Genomic DNA, 24,542 nt, shown 5'->3' with positions numbered 1-24,542 from the left:
TTCCACAAGAAAAGATCAAACATAGTGAAGGAACTGTTTGTGCTGATTAAAACATCCTGATAGTGCTCCAATCAGTTTTAAGTTGTAAAAATGCCAACCATTTTCTCAATTCCATCATATATATATAAAGTTTAGGGAAATAGCATTGTTTTTCAAACTTTTTATTTTCTTCTCTTCTCCTTTCCTTTTTCTCTCCCTGATCTACTTTAGCTTCTTAGATAGTAAATTTGAGACATATTATATATTTTGTTTATTCTAGGTGACAAAAAAATCTTCCCAGTTAGCAGCCATCCTTGTCCTTTTCTTTCTGCTTGAAGTCTTTCCATCTTTATAGAATATTTTATTTAGTGGTCAGTAGAACCAGCACAGAACTGTCATGTGGGTCAAAAATCTAGAAGAAAGTTGACAATAATCCATTTTTCCACCTCCATCGTTCCACAAGTCCTGGGAGAAGATCCAGAAGTTATCAAGCTTCACATTCATCCAAGTGCTCCTGATGTGCAGAGGATATTCACAACTCCAAGCTCTACCATCAATTCTTAAACTGACACACATAGCACTCAATGGGGAGGTACTGATACGCATTCACTGTGTCTTAATTGAAAGATATTAATTCAAAAACCAACCAAACAAAAGCCCAACAAACCCAAAAGCAAATCTTTCATATAAAGCACCAAGAGCAACCGGACAAAGATGATCCGTTAGTAAGATTGGCAGTGTAACAAACTGAAAGGTATGATATTCACCCTTCTGGCGCAAATATATCATCCTTGGTTCCTGCTCTGGAGAGCTCACAATCTAGACGAGACAGCACAATACAGAGACAACAAAATAGTGGCATACAGGCAAGGATGAAGGGGAAAAAATATAACCATATCAGAATAGCATTGTATCCTTCTAAGGCTTCTATACTGCACAGTTGGTACCTTCCATTTTTTAAAAATACATATAATTATTTTTATGACAATGACACGGTAGTCCTCAGTCAGCATCAAGACCCTGTTCAGTTGGTTCACAAACACATATTAAAAGAAAAAAGCCCTGCCTCAAGAGCTTCCAGTTTAAACACACAAGACAGACACAGGGTGCAGAACAGAGGCACAGAGGGGGAAGAGATTCTCTATCTCATCAGCTACCCAGCAGGAACAGACCCATGAAATACATTCTTATTTACAAAAATACCACTCAACATTTTTCCGTCACTGGGGATTAACCCTACACAAAGACTTAAATGAGGAAAAAAAACCAACAGTCACAAGACAGAAAGGAAAAGAAATAAAAGTTCAGATAAAAATGGACAGAACTCCAAAAAAGGTGATCTAGAGAAAGGGGAAGAAGATTTTTTCATTACAACAGAAGACAGAATTTCAAAAGGTTGACTGTAGCAAGCTGGTGGAAGAGTTAAAATTACAGGAGAAAGAGAGGGAGGAGAGAATCCATGAGAAGTTGAAATCCCGGAGGACTAGTTTGAAAAGGATTCAGAGATAAAAAAGAAAGCCAGTGGAGGAAGGGAAAACAAACAGCAGACTAAAAAAAGGATGGGACAATATTTACTCATCCAAATGTTTGGGGTTTTTCTCATATTTTAATTGTGATTTTCCAAAAGAATGGAAAATTAATTTAGTGTATAATTGCTCTAAATACCTTGGCATACCAAATTTGTCAAAAAACCAAACCCCAACAACAACCAACCCACAAACCAAAATACTCTCCAAAACTACACCATTCAAACAACTTCAACAACCTGCTGCAAAGAGTACAGCAGTTGTCCTTCTTATTCAAGAGAATGGAATGAGAATAAACTTGTGCAGAAGTTGCAAAAGCTATTTCATTAGGCAAAAAATGGTTAACTGTATTCTGATCACCTTCCACTACCTCCAGGGATTGTGGGAAAAGATATTACTAGTGATGTGTAGTCGTACAGCTGTAATTGTTATCAGTGTTGTTTTTTTTCATGCAGTGGGTGTTGGATACTTGACTAAACAAAAGATCAACGGTCAACTCTTGAACAACAAACACTGGATGGCTGCACTGAGCCTTTACAAGGACCTGATCAAGCATGCAGGGTTCTTGCAATAAAATTCAATAAGCTACTTCTCAGCAGTGCTATAGAGCCCTTGAATAACTTAGAAAATAGCTTTATATCCCAGAGATACTATGAAGCATATTCCAGAATTTGACAGGTTTTGTGCATAAGCCCACGCAAACTTCTTGGTTGAGTTGATCTTAGTAATTTAAATCCCTTCAGACTTCAAGATCCTAGAACAACCTGAACCATTTTTCAGAAGATGGTATACATGGCAAGAACTTCTCGCTTATTTCTCCCTGTTCACTAAACTCTTCGTGTACATCGGTCAGCCTTACAAAATACTTTCCTGTTGGCCCAGCCGCATGAGAAACCAAACTAGCATGAGAAATCAAACTATTTTCAGACTTTAAAATAGAAAAGGCTAAAAACGTCCCATTGTTTTCTATATACAAAACTTATTTAAAAAAATAAATCACTTTCTCATCCTGGATGATGGGTTTGATTAACTGCGTACTTCTTACCAGCCCTTCACTTGGCTTGATGTTTGTAAGCTGGATCACTTCAAGGTGGGCAGACTGGGAAACCAGCGGATCAGAAGAGAGCGAGATAATGTGATCACAGACACCAGAGAGGGTTTTACACTAGGAAAGGAAAAAAAAAAAAAAAAAAGAAATGTCACAATAAGCATACCATTGCTAACTATTTGTATATCAACTTACAATTTAAACCATTGCATTTTTAAAGTACATATTAAATCACATTGCTGAATCTACAAGGCAGAGGGAATGAAGGAGGAGGGGAAAAAGGCCTCAGTCAGCAGCGCAATCCAAAATCCGTTTTCTGTGATGACCCCGAACTGACACGGTGTCGGAGCAGGGAAGAAGCGAATGCCTTTGCATCCGCGTAGGGACAGAGGGGCGGGAGGAGGTGCTCCCCTGCACCCCTGGGGTTAGGTGCCCTGCCTGGAGCAGTGCTCGGGCGCACGGGGTGAGCTCCAACCCCTCTCTGCCCGCATTAAGCATCCCCAAACCTCACTAATTTCCATTGAACGTGCAGATGTTCGGCACAGATGAAAATCAGACTCCTAATGATGATGGGTAACTCCCATTAACTCTGAAGTTTATCCTATACTAATAAAACATGCTAATTGACTTTGGACTGAGTTTCTCATGTTCTACTGCTGCCAAGCATGATTTACTATTGCAGGCATGAAGATTACAATAAATAACCACTTCACGACGGGCTAATTCTTAAACCTGTTATCCTTGGCAGCCTCTTCACACCAAGATGGAAATAAAAAAGCTTCCAAAAAGGCTGAGACTGTCAAACGGGTACTGTGTATCTCCTCATCTCTCACTCCCTGAACACCCTCTTCTCAGAAGCAGGGAAGCTGTAATTTTTTCCTATCATTCTCTCTCAGCAAGTGATTTTTGAGAGTTTCAATGTTTTCTGTGAAGTCTCCTTTCAGCAACTAAAACTGATTTCTCGGTTCAGGTTTCCAAACGTGTGTTTTGTCAGCAAATTCAGGGATTAGGACATTCTTCTGGTCCCAAAAGTGTGGGAACCTCCAAAACCAATTAAGAACCAGCTTAACTGCTCTTAAATTCAAAAGATGAAAGCTAACCAGTCTCCTCAAATGACTGAAACACAACTGCACATGACTGCTGCACCAACCAGTCTTCCAAGATTGCAAAGCATACTTCTTAAAGTAAAAAATTTCTACAACAATGCTATGGAAAAATAATATAAAACTGGATATAACCACCTTGCCAAATCACCGCTTTGATTCCAAATGCCAAACTACAAATATCTTATGTAAAAAGGAAAGTAAAAAAACTTAAGTGATAAAAGCAAAAAAAAAAATATCCAGTGACAGTGAAAGGTCAATCCTGTTACAGACCATTACATTGGGATCTTCTCATCTTTAAATTATTTACAAACAGTTAGAAGTTTAGGTTTGTACATAGATGCCTTATTTTATTGAACAATAACGTTTCAGAATAAATAAACAAATCAGAATCAAATGTAAAATGTAACAAAATTTTTTTTACCAACATGACTTTCTTCCAGAGATAGTATTAACTTCAAGCATAGATACACCCCCCACCCCTTCTGCTTTATTTGTATTTCATGATGCAGAATCATTACTGAAAAAAGGAAGCCAAGAAATATATAAAATGGGGTTAAGAATGTTTTGTGCTTTACCTGAATTAGGAAGAAGTAAAAAAGTGAAAAAGTGAACTTTATTGCAATAAAATTGGGGGGTTTTTTTACGGTTTTTTGGATACAAGAACATTGCTTTGAGCTGACATTTTTAAAAGGTAAAAATGATATAAAATTCCATAATAAAAATGAAAGCTTAGATTTCCTGTTTGATTGGGATATTTAATACAATGCTGGCGTGTTATTCATATTTTCACCTCTCTTGTAACTGCACTGACAATTACTGAAAAATTACTGTTAGGAAGTTACAGAACACTCAGCTCTCCACATGCAAAGTGAAGAGACCTACATTATAAATCATTCTCTGGTGATGAAAACTGCATTTTTCATGTATCTTTAGACTTGTATTCACCCACCTATTCTTCCTATTAATCTCTTCTAAAACTACTACATTTATGGGGTCCTTAGCAGTTTCAGAGAAACTTCTATTTACAATGAATTAATGTATGATTTTTTTTCTGTTGCATTGCAGAGAGATGCCAAAACACACAGAAAAGGAGTTTTCCTACCACCTAACATGAGGTATGCCATTTCAAGGTCACAGACGTGGCTCCTCATTAAAAAAAGTCCTCGGCTGCCTTGACAGATGATGGGGAGAAGGGAGGAGTGAGGCAAGTCCAGGAGGTGGCATGGAACAGAAGCCCAAGCTGAGATGCATTAAATAGCTCCCTGGAGCAGCCGCTCTCCCTCTGTCTCTCCGTGAGAGGGGTACAGACACTCTATACGCTAAGCCTATGGAGATCAGCATTCCAGTCTGGTTATATTGGTGGTAATCCTGAAACAAAGTGGTGTGAATATTCCCCAAGAGGAGCTCTGGGAATACAGGATGCCAAAATCACCAAGTTACTACAATAAAAAACCCTGCCATATGCTTCTATGCATTTCTAAAAGATTATTGTCTCTTGGGTCTTGCAGCTTTCTTTCCATCTTAGATATTCATAACTGCCATCCAACAGCATGTTAACGTGCCCATTCTAAGCACAATAAATGAGCGGCAGCAGAGTCCCTAGAGAAGACCCTACGATTAGAGGATGCTCTTTCAGATTAAGGCTTCAAATTCAATGACCTTTCCAAAACATAAACACTCATTCAGCATGCGGGGATGCATACCTAACTGCCTTCCTAGAAAAATGGTATTTAGGGGCAAAACTCTGCTGCGTTATTACAAAATCTTTTCCACTTCATGAGCACCCAGATCTCTCCAGGGCAAAGACAAAAGTTGAAGACAAAGAACTTTTAAAGCGCCATTAAATGTTATCAGGTTTATTACCATATATTAGTACCAGAGGTGACTGGAACCAGCAAAAGAACACAGAAGGTACAGAAAAGTGAAAACAAAAGCTCTTGAAATATTTCTCTCAGTTTCTAACCAACAGAATTAGCTCTTTTTCTTCTATTAGAGCGCTAGCGGACCTGAGTGATTCAGTAAGACCACATGGCACGAACTAACTGCACCCATAATGAGAGTTTCTCAAGAAACAGTCACTCCAGATAATGAAACCTAATCACAATATCGTCTGCTTAGTAATTATGGAATAGTTCTGTCCAGCAAACTCACTTCATTAAAACATATTTTACTTTGCTTATGAGAACTCTGCAGGGGAAAAGATGTTTGCTGTAGGAGGATTTTGAATTTAACACTCACTGCTATTGCATAGCAAACTGGCATATTCACATAGCTTGGACTTCCAAGGAATGACTAGCTAATTTGTTTTTAATTAAACTCCTAATCTAGTTTCAGAATACTATGCATTTTAGGTCAGTTTTCCTGTTCCAGCATAATTTCAAGACTTTGGTAACAAAAAGCAATTGTTTTAGAAGATGGGCCTGGATTCTGCCCAACCATCCAAAACTTTCAGCTGCTAACAACTCCTTTAGTTTTCTTCTGAAAGTATAAGAAGCCTGCTTCTGTTAGAATACTTATGGAAACTTAGAAGCTTCCCTTAACTATTATACATTTAAATAATTTTGGTTAAATACTCCTTGGTTAAAGGGTTGGACTGTAAGTACGATCAAGTGTCTATTGGGCGTGTGTGAAAGGCCAATTTTCATGAATTCTGCGCTTGCCCCCAGCCAGGAGAGCGAGGGGCTCGCTCGCACACAGCAGGCAGCCTCTCCCCACCGCAGAGAGGGTACCCGGCTCGCACTGGAAACATGCCCAGAGGCAAAATCATGCATTTTTCCTTGCTTTTACTCTCAGAAACATCTCATTCGTGGTTTGTGGATGTTCAGGGTTTTTTCTGTGTGTGAGTGTGTCTGTGGAGGATGGGAGGAGGAGGAAGAGGAGGGAAATTCAGCCCCAGGAACACAAGGGAGCTTGGACGGCTCTGGAACACATCCATAGGGTGCAGCCATGTCGGTTTACAACAGTTTAACCAGTGGCTCTGAACGTAGTTACCGTCCAGTTCCTGCCCAGATTACTGCTGTTGACTTCATTGGCCAAGGCTTTTTAATATACCAATCAGCATAAATCAGCATACAGACAAAACAGCCTTTTCACCAGGAGCATGCTTCCTCCCCATTAGGCCTCATTATGGAAAAAGACCTTGGACCTACTCAGTGGATCAGGACCTTCCATGGCAAAGATGCTGCCACATGGCACAGGAACAAACTTAATTTAACAGAGGCAACTTGCTATTGTATTTAGAAAGTTCCCAAGTAAACCATCTTTGACTTCTCTATGCTCCTCCTCCTAAACAGGTCACACTGTGGCCCGTTAGGTTCATTCCATACTCATTCAAGCAACAACCCTGCCTAAACCCAGTTATGGTCCATGTTACTTCACTTCCAGCTTGACTGAGTTTTCCGTAAGCTCCCCAGACTTCACTGGAGCTTTCACCTTGGCAGACGCAAAGCCAATTTGACAAATTATGTAGGTGCAAGAAATACAGGGGGGCTATTATTACATTTTTATTACTATTTATTTATAAAGTTTTAAAATTATTATTTTGTTTGATGGAAAGTAATGGACTGACACAATATTTTGCATGTAGGCTACTCAATTAATTTGAGTGGAAGAAAAGCATACAAACAGTGCACTTTTGCTACTCACTTTGTTCCTAACAATTTATGAACACATTCTTTTTCAGCACAACTATTCAGCACCAGCTGTATCATAGACGTGTGTTTTAGCTTCAATAAAACCACATGACAGTACAACTCACCTTTTCTCTCAAATGGTAGTTACCTTTCGTTACTTTGTAAAACTACATTTCTGTTCATGAAAACATTGTTAACGAGATCAGGATCCTTTATCTTTTGTAACTGTTGATTCCCTGCTGCAATGCAGTACTAGCTACAGTAGGACACACAGGAAGATGAGCATCCAATTGCTCCTACAAAAATCAGCAGGCATTAAAAATGCTCGGCCTTTCTCAAGCTGCACTCAGCTTTCAGTGTGCAAGGTATCTGAACAAAGCAAAAGGATTTGGCCAGGCCAAAAAAAAAAAAAAAAAAAGCAAGTTACAAAAGATTGAGAGAAATCAACAGATGATTACATTTCCTCCTTTTATCACACAGTCCCTGTTCTCTCTATAAGCCTTACAGCGATGACTTCAGTTCTCTCTTGCAGAACTCATCGCTGCACTTTAGTAATAAATTCTCCTCTCTATTCAGTGACAAACTTATAATTGCAGATTGAAGCTGCACCACAGTCTTTATGTGCAAAGCTAAATGATTCAGAGGAGGATGAAAAATATCACTGCACAGCATCTCGTTGTTTGGTAGAAATTCAAGGGGAAACATTTTCTTTCACTCAGTAGGCAACCAGTTGATGCCCCAGAGCATGAAGGATGAAAGATAATACTTAGTTTCTACCTGTATTTTTGACTATCAATATCTAACAGATTTTCCACAGTCGCTCCTTCTTTCAGCCAAGGGGATGAGGACCTAAAGGCGACTAAGTTAGATTTGTGTCTGTTCTGATTCTCTGTGGCTACTTCAGTCCGTGCTGGGAAAAGGTCTGTGCTGCAGCAGACTGGAAGCAGGCAGGGACACGGCCACAGCTTCGGAGGACGACACAAGCTGTGCCCTTTCCTCAAACTGCTCATCTGTTCTCTGTTCGATTCCGGCAGCTCTAGGGTCACCAAGCATTTCTGGTCATGCAGACAGGCTTGGGTTTGCTCCTGTCCTTAATTTTACCCAGGCTAGTGACCAAGCTTAGCTCTATCTTGCCAAATATTTGCAATACTGAAGCGTCCTGGCTTAAACACACTGCCAGGGCTGAGGGCAAGAGAAGCACCAGCCTCCCCATCAACTCTCTCACCTACGTCATCTGAATGAGGGATGAGATGCCAGTAAGACACACAGACATTCAGGGCTAAAAGTAAGAAAAAAATGTCTTGGCAATGTTAAGTTTAATCTGTTCACAAAAAAAAAAACAAAACAAAAAAACCAAAAAAAACCAAAAAACTTGGTTAGTTACAACTGACCAAGACAAAGCAACTTGCTACATGAGCATTCAGGGTGAAGTCTAACTAGTTAGCTTAAGCCAAACCAAATAATTATTAACCAATTAATTTTAGTCCAAAACATTTGTTACTGTAGGCAGTAAATCAGTAACACCAGCAATCTCAGAACCAACTGGGCCTGGACTTCTATTTGTATATACGTGAAGTTTAAACAGTGAACTAAATCTTATTTTGGATGCAGAAAGAGAGGCTTCTATTGGAGTAAAGTTTGCTGGGCCCAATTTGCAAGGTATAGACTCTTGAAGGGAAGAAGGTGGTTACTTTTTCTTTTTTTTCTTTAATAAGACTATAAAAATGATACCTTTGACAATGCTTTTTTAGTCGATTATAGTTCTGTAACACAAATATTCAAATATAGTGGGCAGGGATGAATTATCATCACTGTGGTTTCTGCAAGGCTCTTAGCAAAAAGAGAACATTCTGATCCACTATTTGTTCTTTCCTTTTTCAATTTAGAAACTCTTTTTTAATTTAAATAGCTCATTTGTTTTTCAAAAACTTCTGAAGAGTAACTTCACTCTGCAGTTCTACTTTCTATGGTTTTCCAATTCGATAAAACTGTTGTGTTTGTTTTTTTTCAGGAAAGCAGCGTAATTTTAAGAAAGTGAAATTCCTTAGGAAAACATTATCATAGAATTAAACTAAAAAGAAAAAGCAGTTAAAACTTATTATTAATCTGACTGGAGCCCAGCTTCTACTTCCTATAATTAGCCCTTCTTGCTTTGCTCTCACTTAATACTCTACTGCTTCGCATGGATTAATCTGAACTAGATATTTCCATCATATACAGCCTTGAACAGCTGGATGGAATCAATGAATTATTCTTCAAAGATTTTAAAGCTCCATTCAGACTTTCACAACGATTAACTTATAACTCCCCAAATAAGCAGAACTGATACCTTTTTAAGCTGACCAGTTTTCCATATGTTTTATCATCTCAAGTTAAATCAATATAAAGATTCTAAATATAAACTAGCAAGAGCATACTAATTTCCAATTTTGAAGCGAGCACCACACCTATGGCTTATTCTTTCATATTTAGGCCCACTGTATTTTAAAACATGTTGTTCTTAAGTTAATATTTGCTATTGCCATCTACTTCTGTTGGTATTATTTTCTGGTGGTACTTACTTCCAGTTTATATTAATAATTTTTTACAATTATTATTATAGAAATATTTATTACATCACTTAGTGAGCAAAAGGTAACCTGGCAAAAACATACTGAGAAATGAAGCGGCAGAAATATGAAGCATTCTACATTCATGAATACTTCAGAACCATCAACATTTTAATGAGCAAAACCCAGCACATTATTCCTGTGGGTTTATGCTGCTTATTCCACAGAAACCAAATGTTTCTGTGAACAAATTCACAGGGCAAAAAAAATAAAATTAAGAAAGATAGTCTTTAAAATAATTGTTTCAACACACCTGCAATTCTAGGGCAGAAAATTACAGAAGAGACATTTTTTTTCCCAGATACGCTTTGCAACTCCATTTAGAAGAAATAAACAAGTTGAAGTAGGTAATTTCTTCTTAAAAGTTCATCAATTTTCCATAAGACCTTTTTCCTTTAGATACACTTTATGCATTTAGTTGAATAACACAGATTAGTTTACTACTTAACCTAATATTGTGAGTGACAATCAAAATGCTTTTATATAGCACTTGAAACTCAAATTGCTTGGAGTAAACAAATATTTAAATATTTCTTTCTTGAATATAAGCTGAAGCTATATATTTCTGTCTCCACAGAATACCATTTCTTAAACATCTCAGTGATATCTAAAAAGCTAACATCTGAATAAGATTATTGCCGTTAAAACACACTAGCTATGGACACGGTGATTCAGCAGTCTCTCCACATGAACACTCACACTGCCATCTCTGAAAGAAAGAGGGCATTCATTTGCTTTTCAAAAGAAATTACTGCCATTAGAATATGAGCACATTAACTGTTTTTTGGCCCTGCCGAATTAAAGCAAACCAATCGGTGATTTAATTGAGGACTTTGCCTTTGGTGAGGGATATTGCCTACTCCACCGCGCGTTGGAGGAAAGCGTGAAGACCCAGTGACAGGTCACCTTGGAGCTCCCCGTGTACGCCCGTCAGGAGCTGCAGAGTGGTCTCACATCCCACACCCGTGCCCACGCACCCTCTTGCCCCCTGATTTGGCACGAAGTAGGCTTGCTCCAGGGGGAATGGGGCAGCATCCCCCCAGATGTGTGCCCGCAGAGCTCCAGCCCCTGAACCACCGCACGCGAGTCCAAAGGAACACTTTGAGCCGCGTGAACGATGGAGATGTTCAACCCAGAACACAGGTTCAACTGGGACTAAACCAGGACCACCAACAGGTAATGAGGACAAAAATCAGCTACTTGGATCTAATGATCTGCTCCTAAGGTGGTAAAGGTCTTGGTGTCCCAAAGAATAAGAGTACGTAAGTGTCATTTAATTTATTTTCACTTCTGTAGCTGTAGTTCTTTTTTTACTTATGTAAGAAGGATCTCTTAAAATTTGACTTCAATCCCTAGTGGGAACAACACCTTGCAACAAGGATTTCCTTAGGCTAATTGCATGAATTGCTAATTAGTTGTAAAGTCATTGCCTTTCACTTTTGTGAGGAACCTTGTTTCCTTGTGTCATGAAGAGAATGTGGTACGTGAAATCATACGGGGTGAGCCCACGGTTTTGAATTCAATTTCCTCTCCAAGCCATCCCAGCGAACACAGCTGTATGTTGGTACCTGATGTGATTCAAAGGCAGCTGGATGTGAAGCTAGCAAGACACCGCTTCTGTTACCTCCAAGTGGTTGCACAGTTTGCAGATGGGAAATGTACTCAGAAAATGGACTTGCAATAGCTTGGTCTTTAAATTTAAGAAGAGAGAATTTACTTTCTCTCTCTATAATATCCGTGTACATGTCCTCTCTTCCCAGTCTCTCCTAGTTCTCTCAGCATTTCTCAGGCAAGATTCTTTCTACACCTTTACCAAAATTTACTACTATTTTTTCTTATAGAGAGAACCTTCCTTTATCATTCACCTCAAAATTTACTGGATGCACAGTCTGTAAGAGGAGATTTAAATTCTTAATGCCTCTCTAGAACATCTTTTATCTAGTTTGTACTCGTGCATTCAAATATTGTTAACTCGTAAGGTATCTAACGTCCTCTCTTCTTTGACACTGGCATAAAAATACCATGCGCTCTCTCAAGATTTGACATCAGTAGGCTTTTCCCCTCTTTTTTAATCTACCTGTTAGATTGCTCCTCCCCAGATTGTCTAATGGGCTGAAGCCACAACACATTTTTCAGTCTTCCAGGGAGAGGGGTTAGAGGGAACTGTGACTGCTTTCAATTCCAAGTCTATCATCAACATTTTCAGTTGCACGTGTAAAATACTCCCTTTCATATTCAAAATATGATTTCAAATCCCATCTTCTAATTATTCAATCACAGATTTATTTCCTTCCTCGACTGCTTTTAGTTAGCTTTTGCCCCAGGAAATCACATCCATCAGCTGAAATGCAACATGGTCAGAAATGATCCAAGTTAGGTGTAATACATACAGTCGTTTTTAATCCTAGGCTTCAGTAAAATGTTCGATGCTCTGTTCATGTTACCTTGCAAGCTTGAGCACTAAGTGTAGAAGCTAATTAAGCTCGCCACAATAATACATATGTCCACCTGGCACCACAATCAAGTTACTAGGGGTTAAAGAAATACGCCTATGTAAGTCTGAATGATGTAAGATAATATAACTTTTGAAACCTGTCTCAAATTTGTGCACTCACATATCTTAAACGAATCCCTCTCGGTTTCCTCAAAATTTTCTGTTGAAGACTATATTAACTGATGCTTCATCAGCTCTAAACACTGCCAGCTCCCTTTACAATCCTTTTTGCTAATTTGTTAAAGATATATACTGTATATAGCAGATGTCAGAACTCTTGGCTCTTACAGCAGAAAACAAGCATGTATTGAAAACCAGGCTATATATAATGACTTCAAACTTACAGCACTTCAACTTTTGCCAAGATTATGCAATTAAGAACTTCATTACTTAAACTTGCAGAGATCAGCCTAGAAAGATGATGAAGTCAGCCTCACTAAAATTGTTAATTCTTTGTGTCCCACAGGGGAAAAATGTCAGTGAAACTTAAAAATACAAGGAGACATTTTATTCCACATCACTGTGAAATAAAAGCATCAAAAGCTTATAGAATTCAGCTTGCTGAGCATTTGATATGGGAGCACTGGAAAAAAAAGAAAAAAAAGTATAGCAAAATTTACCAGGAAGCTCACCTTTTAAAATAAAGAAATGCAGTATTTTCTTGCTTAAGCTCTGATAATAAGAACAGTAAGATATCAAAACCTACCTAAATCTGAAATACAGTGAATAAATTAAACCAATTCATTACTCACTCTTTGGAAGAATATCTTTGTATCTAACTTTTAGAAACAAGTATTAACTTAATAGTCACTAAACTACAGCCACAACGTAAAATGCAATTTAATATCTAAAACTTGGGTGCAATTTTCAGACAAAGTTTACTCAAGCTGTTGACTTGCCATCCACCAAAGTACCAGCCTTTCAAACTCTTCCTGTGTTCTGACGCCCTGATAACTTTCATCTACTTTATTTATTATCAATAGCACCACAGATTCTGGGAACAGACCATTGTATCTGTGCTGAGAATTCAAAAGGAAAGAATTGCATTAATTTTCCTACCACTGGACTAGCTCCACGTTCCTATGAGGAATAAAGCTATATAAATGAAGCTATATCACTAACAAACATATATGATTTCATAGAAGCCTAGCAACCAGCTCTTAAAAAAAAAAAAAAAAAAAACCAACAACAAAACACAACAAAAACCAACCACTAACCATTTTTCAAAATCATTCTTCTGACCATGGTTTACAAGTAACAGACAGGCCTGAGCCAGACAAACATGAGCCCTTGCAAAGTTCCTGGCTTCTCATATGCCAGGTTCAGCTTCCATAACATCATCACCTATTCACAAGTATTTCCACACATTCACTCACTCGCACCCAGACTAGCTCATTATCACACTGGCACTGCATAGAAAAAGCACAAAACACGCAGCTCTATAATTCAATGTAGTCTATAGAAATATATTTATTAATAGAAATCCAAGCACTACTCACCACATGAAGAATTTTATTCTCCGTTTCATATACTGTGCAATCCTGAAAAAGTAAAGCAGAAAAGGCAGGTTTAATTGATGCAATCATTCACCTAGATTTATCCTTAAAAAGAATTAAACTGCAGTGACAAGTCTTTAGGATGAAACAAAAGATTTCAGAGCCCCAAACAGAATGGAAAGATTCATGTAACCAAAGTGAGAAGCCACCACAGAAAGGAAATACTGGTAAATGTTTCACCAGTTCTTGCTCCTTCCTTCCTTCCTTGAGACAGATAACAACCTTCCTCCACTTTACATCCTTTTGGCACACAGCAGCTAGCCACGCGTATGCCAGGCAAGTGGCTCCAACCACCAGTCCCTGGCCATGGACAAAAATGACCCACTTCTAGCAGTAACACTGAAAAACAGAGGTACCAGCAATAGCCTTAAGTAACTGAGAAAGAAAACTAAGCTGAGCTGAGCTGACATGTTTGCACACCCTGCCAAAGAAGAGGAGGAAAACCCTGGGAGGAGGAAGAAAAGGGAACCACTGGTTGTTTATAACACTCCGTGTAATGGGAGGGAAGACAAATGTGGAATACAAGATGCACAGGAGACTTGAGTTGGACCGTCTTATTGCATACAGCCTGCTGGGAACTGCGGGCACGTTGTTGTCACCTTATGTAGCACGTGAGGCGGTTTCTATAAGCAAGACTAACAGATGGGAGACTGAGGGCTGTGAAAGTTTTTCTGACAGGCCAAAATCTCAGGGGGTATGGAGAAATGGAATTAGTAAGGCAGAAAGCACACGAAATACAACCAACATTGGTGAAAGAACCACTCTTTTCTAGGTTCATCAGATGCTGTAGCTTTATGGTAATTAGTGCAAGCTCTGTCTAGAATGGATGCTTTATATCCTACCTAATAACTCACATGAAAAATGTGACTAATTTTCATGTTTTAAGTCTCATTTTTAAATCAGTTTATCCCATTAGAAAAACAACTTTGTTATATGCAACTGTTTTAAAAAAATGAACTTTTAATCCATGAAACACTTCCAGTGTTATTCAGGCAAGAAAAACCAATGTGTTCTTAAGCTTTTTATAAACCAACCTATGCAGAAGCAGCAGGTTGATCAGGGAGTGTTTTCCTAATAACAGCTGTTGGCATTCAGGAAACATTTGCCAGTAAGTGCAGCCGGAAAGAAAATCTAACACGTTTAATTATATGCAGACATCAATGAAGTATTTGCAATCTTAGTAGCAAAACATATATTTCATCATTATATGTGGGAGGGCATGTAACATTTTCAGTCTGGATACATCTATGTTCTGCATGGTTTCTTATGAATCATTTTGCAAAAATAGCAGGAAGGGATTGCAACATTTATATTGAAGAAAAAAAGTGCTTTTAATCAGACATAATTATTTCATTGGTAATAGGAAGAGTTTACTATAAGTTTAAACATTCAGCTTAAAGAGGATATTGTTTGAGAAGTCTCACTACTAAGGGAAGAAGGATTCTGGGTTCTTAAATGCTGTAGATGCTTATTACCACCAAGAAATCAGTGTATATCAGAGAAACATTGCTTCATCCTTGAACTGAAGCTCTTCCACACAATCATGAAGGAAGCTAAAGAAATATGCTTATGTCTGACAAACCAAGAGTATATATAAAAAAATAAAGTATTTCTGAATCTACACAGGACAGTAAAGCAAGTGGAAAACTTCTCAGGCATCCGGTCTATGTATAGGGGCAGGTGGCCTTACCCTTAAATCCTCTCCTCAACACGCAATTCCCCACAAATCCAGGGTCTGGGAAGAGGAATTGCTAAATGAGTTCATCACATAACAGACAGCTGGTTGTTGGCACTACATCTTCATATTCGGGCAAGAGAAAAATTAACAGATCAGCAAATCATAAAAGACAGAAAAACTGGAGGAGAGCAAACACAATGCTTAGGTAAAAAAAAACAATTCCAAAATATACTTTATCCATACACGAATGACTCCAACTAAACACAATTCAAACATGAATTCAGGGAAATGCGCAGGAATGCAAAGATCCATGCCGGCATTGCCCAGAGCAGCCCTGAAGTCTAGGATTCAAAGAAATCTGGAAAAGGTCACCAAGCTAATCCCTGCATTGCAGCAAGCTCGTTTTAACTTCCTGCAGGCACCCCGAGAGATGAGGCCCGAGACTGCTTCTGAATGATCCCAAGAGCAAAACGTGTATGTCACTTTCTTTCATAGTGAACAGTTTATTTCCCCTTAGACTTTTAAAGTCACTCCACTGCTTTGTGCTTTCTCTTTAAGCAAGTGCTGAGGATAACAGTGCCCATCCTCTTCAAACATCCCTTAGGTAGAATGATAAGCTGAATGCTCATTACTGGGGGCCTTTACCATTTACAATTATTGCTTTTTCATACCCATTTCATTTCAACTAAAAGAGCTTAAAGCACTTGAGAACTATAAAAAGAGTCGCTAACTATGCAATTAGAAATGAATTTGTATTCTTAATAGCATACCACCCACAGCTGGAGAATATCTCTTCCTTCCATACCTAGACTACAAGCCCCTATCTTACTCCTGAAAGATCTTCTTAAATATCTGTTTAACCACAGTATCAAAACATTGCAATTAAGGTAAGAAACAGATTTAACATGAACTTTTTTCTATTTTAGAAAAGCAGGAACACACAAAAAATCTGCAACCAAGCTTTACTCCTACACAAGCTAAAAATTTGCTATTCACTTAGTGAAACAATACTGTGATTACCCCTGAACTGAAATACACGGATAGAGCAAGGAGGCAATATTATACTTTTACCTGTTTATTCTCTGAACTTCACACATAGATTCACTGACAAACTATAACTAAAGCTAGCCTGTAAGATTGTCATCTAACCAACCAAACAAAACTTCAGCTGAAACAGCATAAGGTTATCTTCTAAATGTGCATTATTTTCTAAAAGATTAATAATGCAGATTGCTACTAAAGCAACAAAAGCAGTTCTGTGTTAATTTATACTCCCTGAAGATGTAGTCAAATATTGGCCATTAACAGTTTCAGAAAAAAAAATGGGACAGCGTCATCAGCAAAGAGACATAAAAGGGGAATATGGTGGAACAACTTAATTACTAATAGCAGATTTTCATGGTCACTCTTTCCAGCTCCGCCTGAGGCATCAAAAATGGCAGAAGTGACCTTTGTGGAGACAGCTGGAACTAGGCTAAGATCCTAAAAAAAGGGAAACATGAGGTCCAAAACTGGAAAACAAAGAACAACAACAAAAAAAAACGTAGTAAGGGAGGAAGATAAGAAGAGCAAGAAAAAAACACAACAATCAGGGAGAGGATTTTTCTGCACTTTCAGTCCCAGTATAATTTTGAAACCTATTTTTAAGACTAGCAAGTCCTGTGCTACACTGCAACTGAGAGGCATCACTTATATTTCTTTCAGAACTTCTGACCTTCATAACCACAATTCTGCATTATTTCTGCAAAAATTACAAGTTTTAACTGCAAAGATCCTATCATGATGTCATAACTACTGAAGACATTTAAATTAAACCCACTGAATTAGACAGCACTGACTGGTGACAATGCTGCAAAATGTATACATCTCACCCCACCCTGCCCCAGACATTGCTAGGACAATTCACATGGGAGACAACCTATACAGCATACAAATATTTGTGGATTTTATTTTCCAAAAGCAATGTTTATGATGATTTATTTTTCCATTTTTTTCTTCTCCCCTCACTATTATCGCCTTCTTTTTAAACATTTGTCTTAGTGTGTCACAGAATGGGGTCACCTACTTACACCAGCACTTTTCTTATTCTTTAGTCCTTTTCTTTGCAGCTGAGTTGATTAAATCTCAACTCAAAATGTGAAGTACTGAGATCTAGAAGACCTGCCAACTTATCCTACTGCTCATATATCCCACAGGGAAAACACGTTCATGCAGTTCTCCAGTACTATAACTATGGGATAATATTCAGCAGAAAACACTTCTATTTTTGCATATATACGATCTAGTTTACAAGTCCGAGTTGGCAACCTGTCAAATTACCTATTGCAATTACTTGTCAAACACTTCTCCTCTCAGGGTACTTGCAGGCTGTAATCTTGAAACGTACCATCATTACCACTACTACCATTATTATTCCTGGTTTTGCCACATATTCTATGCAGCTGCTGCACTGTGCTCTTCTTGGCAACCTGAAGTTCCAGTCAGCTCCATGACTTAACTTCAGAATAAAGTTACGCTAGCTCAGAAAATACAATATATACATACAAATAGTTAAGGGATACAAAAAGGGAGAATTGCAGAAATATGTTTATTAGGTCTTTCAGCAACAAAGCAGCAACATTTCAGCATTTCCAGTAATCCTTAGATCACAGTGCTCAAAAGAGAGCATGGAATTCTTTCACTGTATTTTCTTGTTCAGCAGAACACCTTAGTTACTTATGTATATTTAGTCATCCTAATTTATTTTTTCCTCCAAGGCAAGGAAATTTCCTAGGCAAAACTGACACAGAGGCAGGTTACACCACTGTCAGGAACAAAAACCAGATCTCCTGATTCTCAAGTAACACGTCAGCCCAAAAATGTCCTTTGTGAATTCATACGACAGTAGCATTGCTCAAAAGCAGGCTGTGTGGTGCTACAGACTTGGAGCCCACTGGTGCAACTTGCAAAGAACAAGAGCGTGCCATGAGAGCGTTGGTTCTCCAGGCAGCTTCCAAGCTGCTTCTGGTGCAGCTTCTTCACTGTTTTTTTCATTTGTTTTCCTCTGCAGTCCAACTGAATTTACATGAAGGCAATTTACATATGTGTGTGTGTATATTGCACTGTTTTTACCAGTATTTTGATGATAAAAATGTAGGAACACAGTTTTAAAAGTGGTAGTGAAATTTCCTGGGAAATGCATCTTTCATAAGCAATCCCACACGTCTTCCATGTCTAGTTTTAAGAGGGCAACAGCTAGATTTTATGTACGGCTTAAAAACAGATGTCTGATAGAATTGCTGTCTCCATTATTTTAAGTCACGCAAAATGTTCTAAACTATGTAACTCCAGTTCTCTATTTGTAACAAAAATAATGAATTACATGACTGCTAAAAGAGGGTTCAGACTCTCATGCATTGCCAAACCTTTGGCATAAAATCTCTTGAGCAATGTAGCCATTGGTTGGAATTAAGCCAAGCCATCCTTTAAATCCCTTTGCTTTTCAAATTGATTAAAACTGTAACTGAATCCTTTAATACCAGTATATGTCAAATGGATGGTCTGTCGGTCTTGCTACTTAGCAACAATAAAAAAATAATTAACTTGAGAATGCTCAGATCATAACTCCCAGTCCCTTCAGCCTCAGCATCGCACCATCAAAATAAGTTGTCCTGGCTTCAAGGAGCCCACTCTGAGCCTGTTCAAGTGTCACTAGCTCTAGGGAATTTATGCCATTGGCTCTAGAAAGGTTCATCTGGTTTGAATTCTGCCCAATTCAGCTATGGCAAGACAGCCACAAGACTGAGGTTTGCTGGAATCGTCACTGAAGGTTCTCACAAAAGTTCTCAACAACAATGATGACAAAGTCTAAAGCTTTGCCAATGCATGAAGGCGGCAAAAGTTTTATAGCTTTCATAGTACCTTCATTTATTATTGCCCTTCATAGCTTTTCTTGGACCAAGACAGTGGTACATATTTTCCAAATAGGTACAAGCGTAGCTTAGGTTGAGTTAATTTAGCCTTTCACTACTTAGAAAATGCACAGAAAATACATCTAATACAGCTGATGGCAGGATTAAACAATGACAGCTTTGAAAAAATGAACTTGATCAATATAATATGGGCTATGGCAAAATGCTGTGTTCTATAGAGCATTACGATTAGAAAACTGAAGGATATTAGGGAACTCTGCTCAGACTCTGATTTGCAGGTATGTCTGGGTAATTACTAGGATAATAAAATACAAATTGGCAGATATACAGCTCTGTTCAACCCCCTCCTCTCCAACCTCCCTTCACAAAAACAAGAAACAGAAAACTCCCAAATACCCGCAAAGCTACAGAAGCTGGCAAGCGGGTAACGCTCTCCTCTGGCAACAGGCAAAGGATTAAGAGCATGACACAGACAGAGGTTTCCAGAGGTGCTTTACCACATCTTAGATTTTAGGAGGTCTAGCAGGACTTTGGACACAAAAGGTGTGGGCCTTGGGGACACTGACAATTACAATGTTTGGGAGAAAGAGAGGGGAAGAGGAAATACCTTTTTCCTGTCTCACTGCCTAAAATGCACAAGCAAGGTCTTAAGCTGTGCAGCCACCCAGTGCTTGCATAGGTAATCCTTGGCTGCTGCCATACAAAATGAATTTTTAAAATTACACAGCCATTGTTAGAAACCTATACTGTATTTCTAAGTGGATGTCCCAAACTATGTGCTTTCCCTGACTTTCTTCCCACTGAGCTGCTCCAAAAGAGTCTCCGGCCACGGCTGTTCCCCCTCCTGCCGACTGCCACGGTCCCAGGGAGCTCTATCCGCAACTCTCCCCTCTTCTGCAACCTCTTCCCTTATTGCTCAGCAGCCTCCTAAAATCATGCTGCTTTAATTATCATCTCTGTGCGGATGAGTCACAGATCTCTCATCCCTTCTGTTCACATTCGCAGCTCAGAATCTCCTTCTGGATATTTGCCACCAGCCCTAACGCAGTATGCTGAAAAGCTGTAATCACGTTTCTTCCCAAACCCTCCCTGCTCCCCACTTCTTTCCCTATCTCTGTCAACAACTCCACCACCTTATGTCCCACAAGCTCACAACCTGGGTGCCATTTTCAACTCCTCTTCGCTTCCCACACAAATCCTGTCGATTTTCTTCCCACTGCCGTTCAGAAATATTTTCTTTCTTTCCCACTTATGCTACAATTATTCAATCCCTGCAGTTTCTTGCCACTGGGTCTATGGCATCCTCACTCTATTATTATTCCCTGCCCTCCACACTGAAGCCAGAGCTCATCTCTTTCTGCAGCAACCCACTCTGTCCTCCCCCATCAGATACATGCGTAAGAACCAACGGAGATGGGAGAAAACGGAATGGTGAGCACATGCCATTTAAGATGCTAAGGGAAGAGGAAAAAAAATCTCTATTGTGAAAAATATAATGCAAGCTATTAAATAAACGCTACATAAAAGGACATTTCCTATGCAACCTACACAGATGCTTCTAAAAGTCTAGAGCCTTTCCCTGAATATTTAATGAACCTGCAATTCTCTAAGTTCATAACCCTTGTGTACAAACTAATAGCAATTACCCGTCTTACTGAGTACAAAGAATTGCCTTAATTTTATTTAAACAATCTGCATGGAGTGGCACCTATCACCATAGTAACAGAATACTTCATGTAAAAATTTAATACAACTTACACAGATCACTCACAGATCAAGCAACTACTGGGAAAAATTGCTCGCTGGATTAAGAGAGATGCAATGTGTACACTAAGCTCTTTTCTTCTATCTTTCCAAAGTCATTTTCCATTTCCAATTATTTCTACCCTCCTTTCTGCAAAAGACATCATCTTGCTTTCCTTTGGGATCTGGTCACATATTAGTTCTTAATTTGCATATAGAGAGTAACACTTCTTCCTGCTACACCGTTTCTAAAGTGAGCTGGTATACCATTAGGTCAGAAACCACAGCAAGCATTTTAGCACCCACTAAAATCACACTGATACTTGCTCACATATCCTGCTAGAATCTAAGTGCTTACATGGTCTAAATTGAATTTCAGCTCTTAGGGTGATTTTTCTATGCAGAAACATTCTCAGCAAGTAAAAATAAAATCCACTGAAACTATCAACAGAAGAGAGCTTAGAAATGAGGTAAAAATGTTCCATCCAAAGGAGAAAAAACAAAGTCAAAACACCCTTTTTTCCACACCTGTAATTGAGAAAAATAAGCATCATGCGTTCAAAACTAAATCTTTTATTACTGACATGCAAAATAGTTTGTAGCATGGTGTGCTGTGCAGTTCTTAAGTTTTCAATGTCACTTCCGAGACCATTTAGAGGTAAATAACTTCTTAATTTTTCACTTCTGCTCTTCCTCTAGTACTCTCATGAAAAAGAATTCTGGTTTATAAAACACAATTGCAGCAAAACATTTCATGTTTCATAAAGTGCCTAAGTGGTTACTCTGTCAAAAGAAGAAATAAAATTAATCAAACTTGAAAAAAAGTAATGATATTCAGGTGGATGGCATTTCAGGCTCAGCTATGACTTGAATGTTTCGTATTGGATCACCTGAAATTCTTAATGTATTTTTAATGGATTTAAGCAAACACACACACGTACCTCACATTACATTCCTGAAATATTGACCCTACACTTTTTCATGCTTAGGGCTTCTACTAGCTACTTAGCAACACATCATTTCTTTAAGTGTCTATAGGGAAGTGAAATCTTGCTTCACTGCAGCTGGTTACAGAGACTGTACTGTCTCTGGAAAGGGAATCAGTTTCCAAAGTAAAAGGAATGCAGAGTCTCAGTCTTCACTTCTACTGATACAACCAACATAATCTTAATCTATCATCATTAATGATTAAATGTAGCATTTATAAAGATTTACACAGGAAGCATGGCATATCCTCTGTCCGCCTCTATTCAAATGGAAACTGTGATGCCACTCAGCAAGCACTGACACAGTGCCCACAACAGTCAGTCTAAGAAAAAAAGGTTTTATTTAAAGGAAACATTGATACACTAAAACACATTTTCCCCCTCTGTCTACACTTTATCGCAGTTTCCACCAACTTTCTGCTGCTTTCTGCAAGTGCTTCCATGAGTACATGAAGTAACTCAACAGTTCCTGACTCTTTCACCGTCACCTTGACCCACTCAGGCTCCTTTTGGAAAAATTTTACAGCTGCATCGGTTTACCAGCATATGCCCCATCAAAAAGACTACTCTTTTTTCCACAAATTAATCTGCTTTGTGTTTCGTTTTCCCCCATGTTCAGAGGCTGTCAATCATTTATCTGGAAGTAAAACAACCAACCAACCAAAAAAACCAAACAAACAAAAAAAAAACCCCCACAAGCCAACATCAACCCATTTTTGCTTTCTGGTCACTAAGCTTCTTATGTACTCAGCAATCTTTTGGGGTTTTTTTTTGTTTTTTTTTCTTCTTCCTTAGTTGAGGAAAAGAAACTACTTTCTCTAAGAATGGAAAAGAGAACACAGCTAACAAATTCACAGGACTTTACAGGGTGGGTTTTTATTAAAGCATCCAGTGGCTTCATAAGCTACTTTGAAAATGTCACATCACAGACTACACAAGTTTAGGGAAAAAAAAAAATCTCTTTACAGCATATAACTCAATGACAACTAATGAGGCATCAAATTATTTCTAGTAGTGGATCATATCCCTATAGACTATTATTGATGTTTTAACCTTTGAGCTATTCTGTGCCTAATCCCATTTCAAAAAGGACTTCAAAACTTAAATCAAAAGACAACAATATATCTACAAGTAAGTCAATTCAAGGGAAAAAGAAATATAATAAAATAGCAGAAATAAACTACCAGAATCAGAAAAAGGCATCAATGTTAAGCACCTTAGGCACTTTTTACATTACATTAAATTACATCTGAAATTTTCCATAAAAGTGTGCTATAGAGAAATAAGCTACTCTACTATGAAAAAGAGAAAAACATTGCTAAAGAGCATAAATTGAAACTACTTTGATAGAGCTTCTTGTAAACAAAAAAGTTTCATATTTCCAACAATCCTTTACATTCTATTTTACCTTATACATTATACATTGACTTCTAAATATGAAGAAAAAAACTGCACAGAGTAATACGTATCCTGAAACACCACTGCTTCTGAGCACTGCTTTGAACCTTATGCAACAGAAAATCTTGCATAAGAGCAGCACTTGAAGGATACAAGGCGAGTCTAAATTTCTGTCAGCATTACTTGCAACGAGTTAAACACTCTCACATGAATACCATTTGGATTCCATGTACTCTAGGCAGATACTGCTTGGGTATTGTTTTCAAGGAGGGCTTTTTTGTTCTGGTTTTAACTTCTCACCACATCTATTCAGCATCCCACTTGTACGCTTCCCCCCTACTCATACACTTACCAGAAATGGGGCATTTTGTATAAAAAGAGTACTATGTATGCATATATATTTTAAATTCCAAGAATATGGCCTCCTCACCATGAAGTAGTTCTATTAAAAAAAGAGGGGGGGGGGGGGGGGGATTATTACCACAGTAGGCTAACAAAGATTTTCCTGCAAGCGTTTGCTAACAAAGTTGGGGTGGAAGGAATAATGCTGAAAATTTGATTTCAAAACTTTAAAATTTAAATACATAACTGTTTCCATCAAACACATGTTGCTTTGAAAATCCCAGCAATCTGGAAGAGCAAAGCAGCTTTAACAAGGAACTAATCAAACATTCACACCACTAAACTATTAAAGCCAGTTTATTAGCTAAAGATACCTGAGGTAATTAGCTACTTGGTATGACCTAAAATCCAAAATTTTGAAGCTATGTTTAGCAAGTCCTCAAAGTCCTTAATAACTAGGACTTAAAAGCAAAAGTGAGGAATTGTGATAGAAAAGATTATATGAGAGATATTTTGTAACAATAGCACTAAGGA

At 38.3% G+C, this 24,542-nt stretch overlaps 1 protein-coding gene across 8 annotated transcripts in view; it reads right to left on the bottom strand.

Moving 5' to 3' along the window:
- Positions 1-24,542, bottom strand: part of CNKSR2 (connector enhancer of kinase suppressor of Ras 2) — a 214,947-nt gene that overhangs the window by 124,849 nt on the left and 65,556 nt on the right. For all 8 annotated transcript variants that reach the window (XM_075033423.1, XM_075033426.1, XM_075033427.1 and 5 more), the window contains exons 5-6: positions 13,894-13,935; positions 2,551-2,670 (exon numbers count right to left, since the gene is read on the bottom strand). In XM_075033423.1, the coding sequence (XP_074889524.1) occupies positions 2,551-2,670; positions 13,894-13,935 (162 nt within the window). The remainder of the gene's footprint in view (positions 1-2,550; positions 2,671-13,893; positions 13,936-24,542) is intronic.

The sequence above is a fragment of the Buteo buteo genome, chromosome 8 (assembly GCF_964188355.1).
Source record: "Buteo buteo chromosome 8, bButBut1.hap1.1, whole genome shotgun sequence".
NCBI classification, from domain to species: Eukaryota; Metazoa; Chordata; class Aves; order Accipitriformes; family Accipitridae; genus Buteo; species Buteo buteo.
Note: the sequence above shows the minus strand (reverse complement) of the source record. Positions and strands in the feature narration are given on the sequence as shown.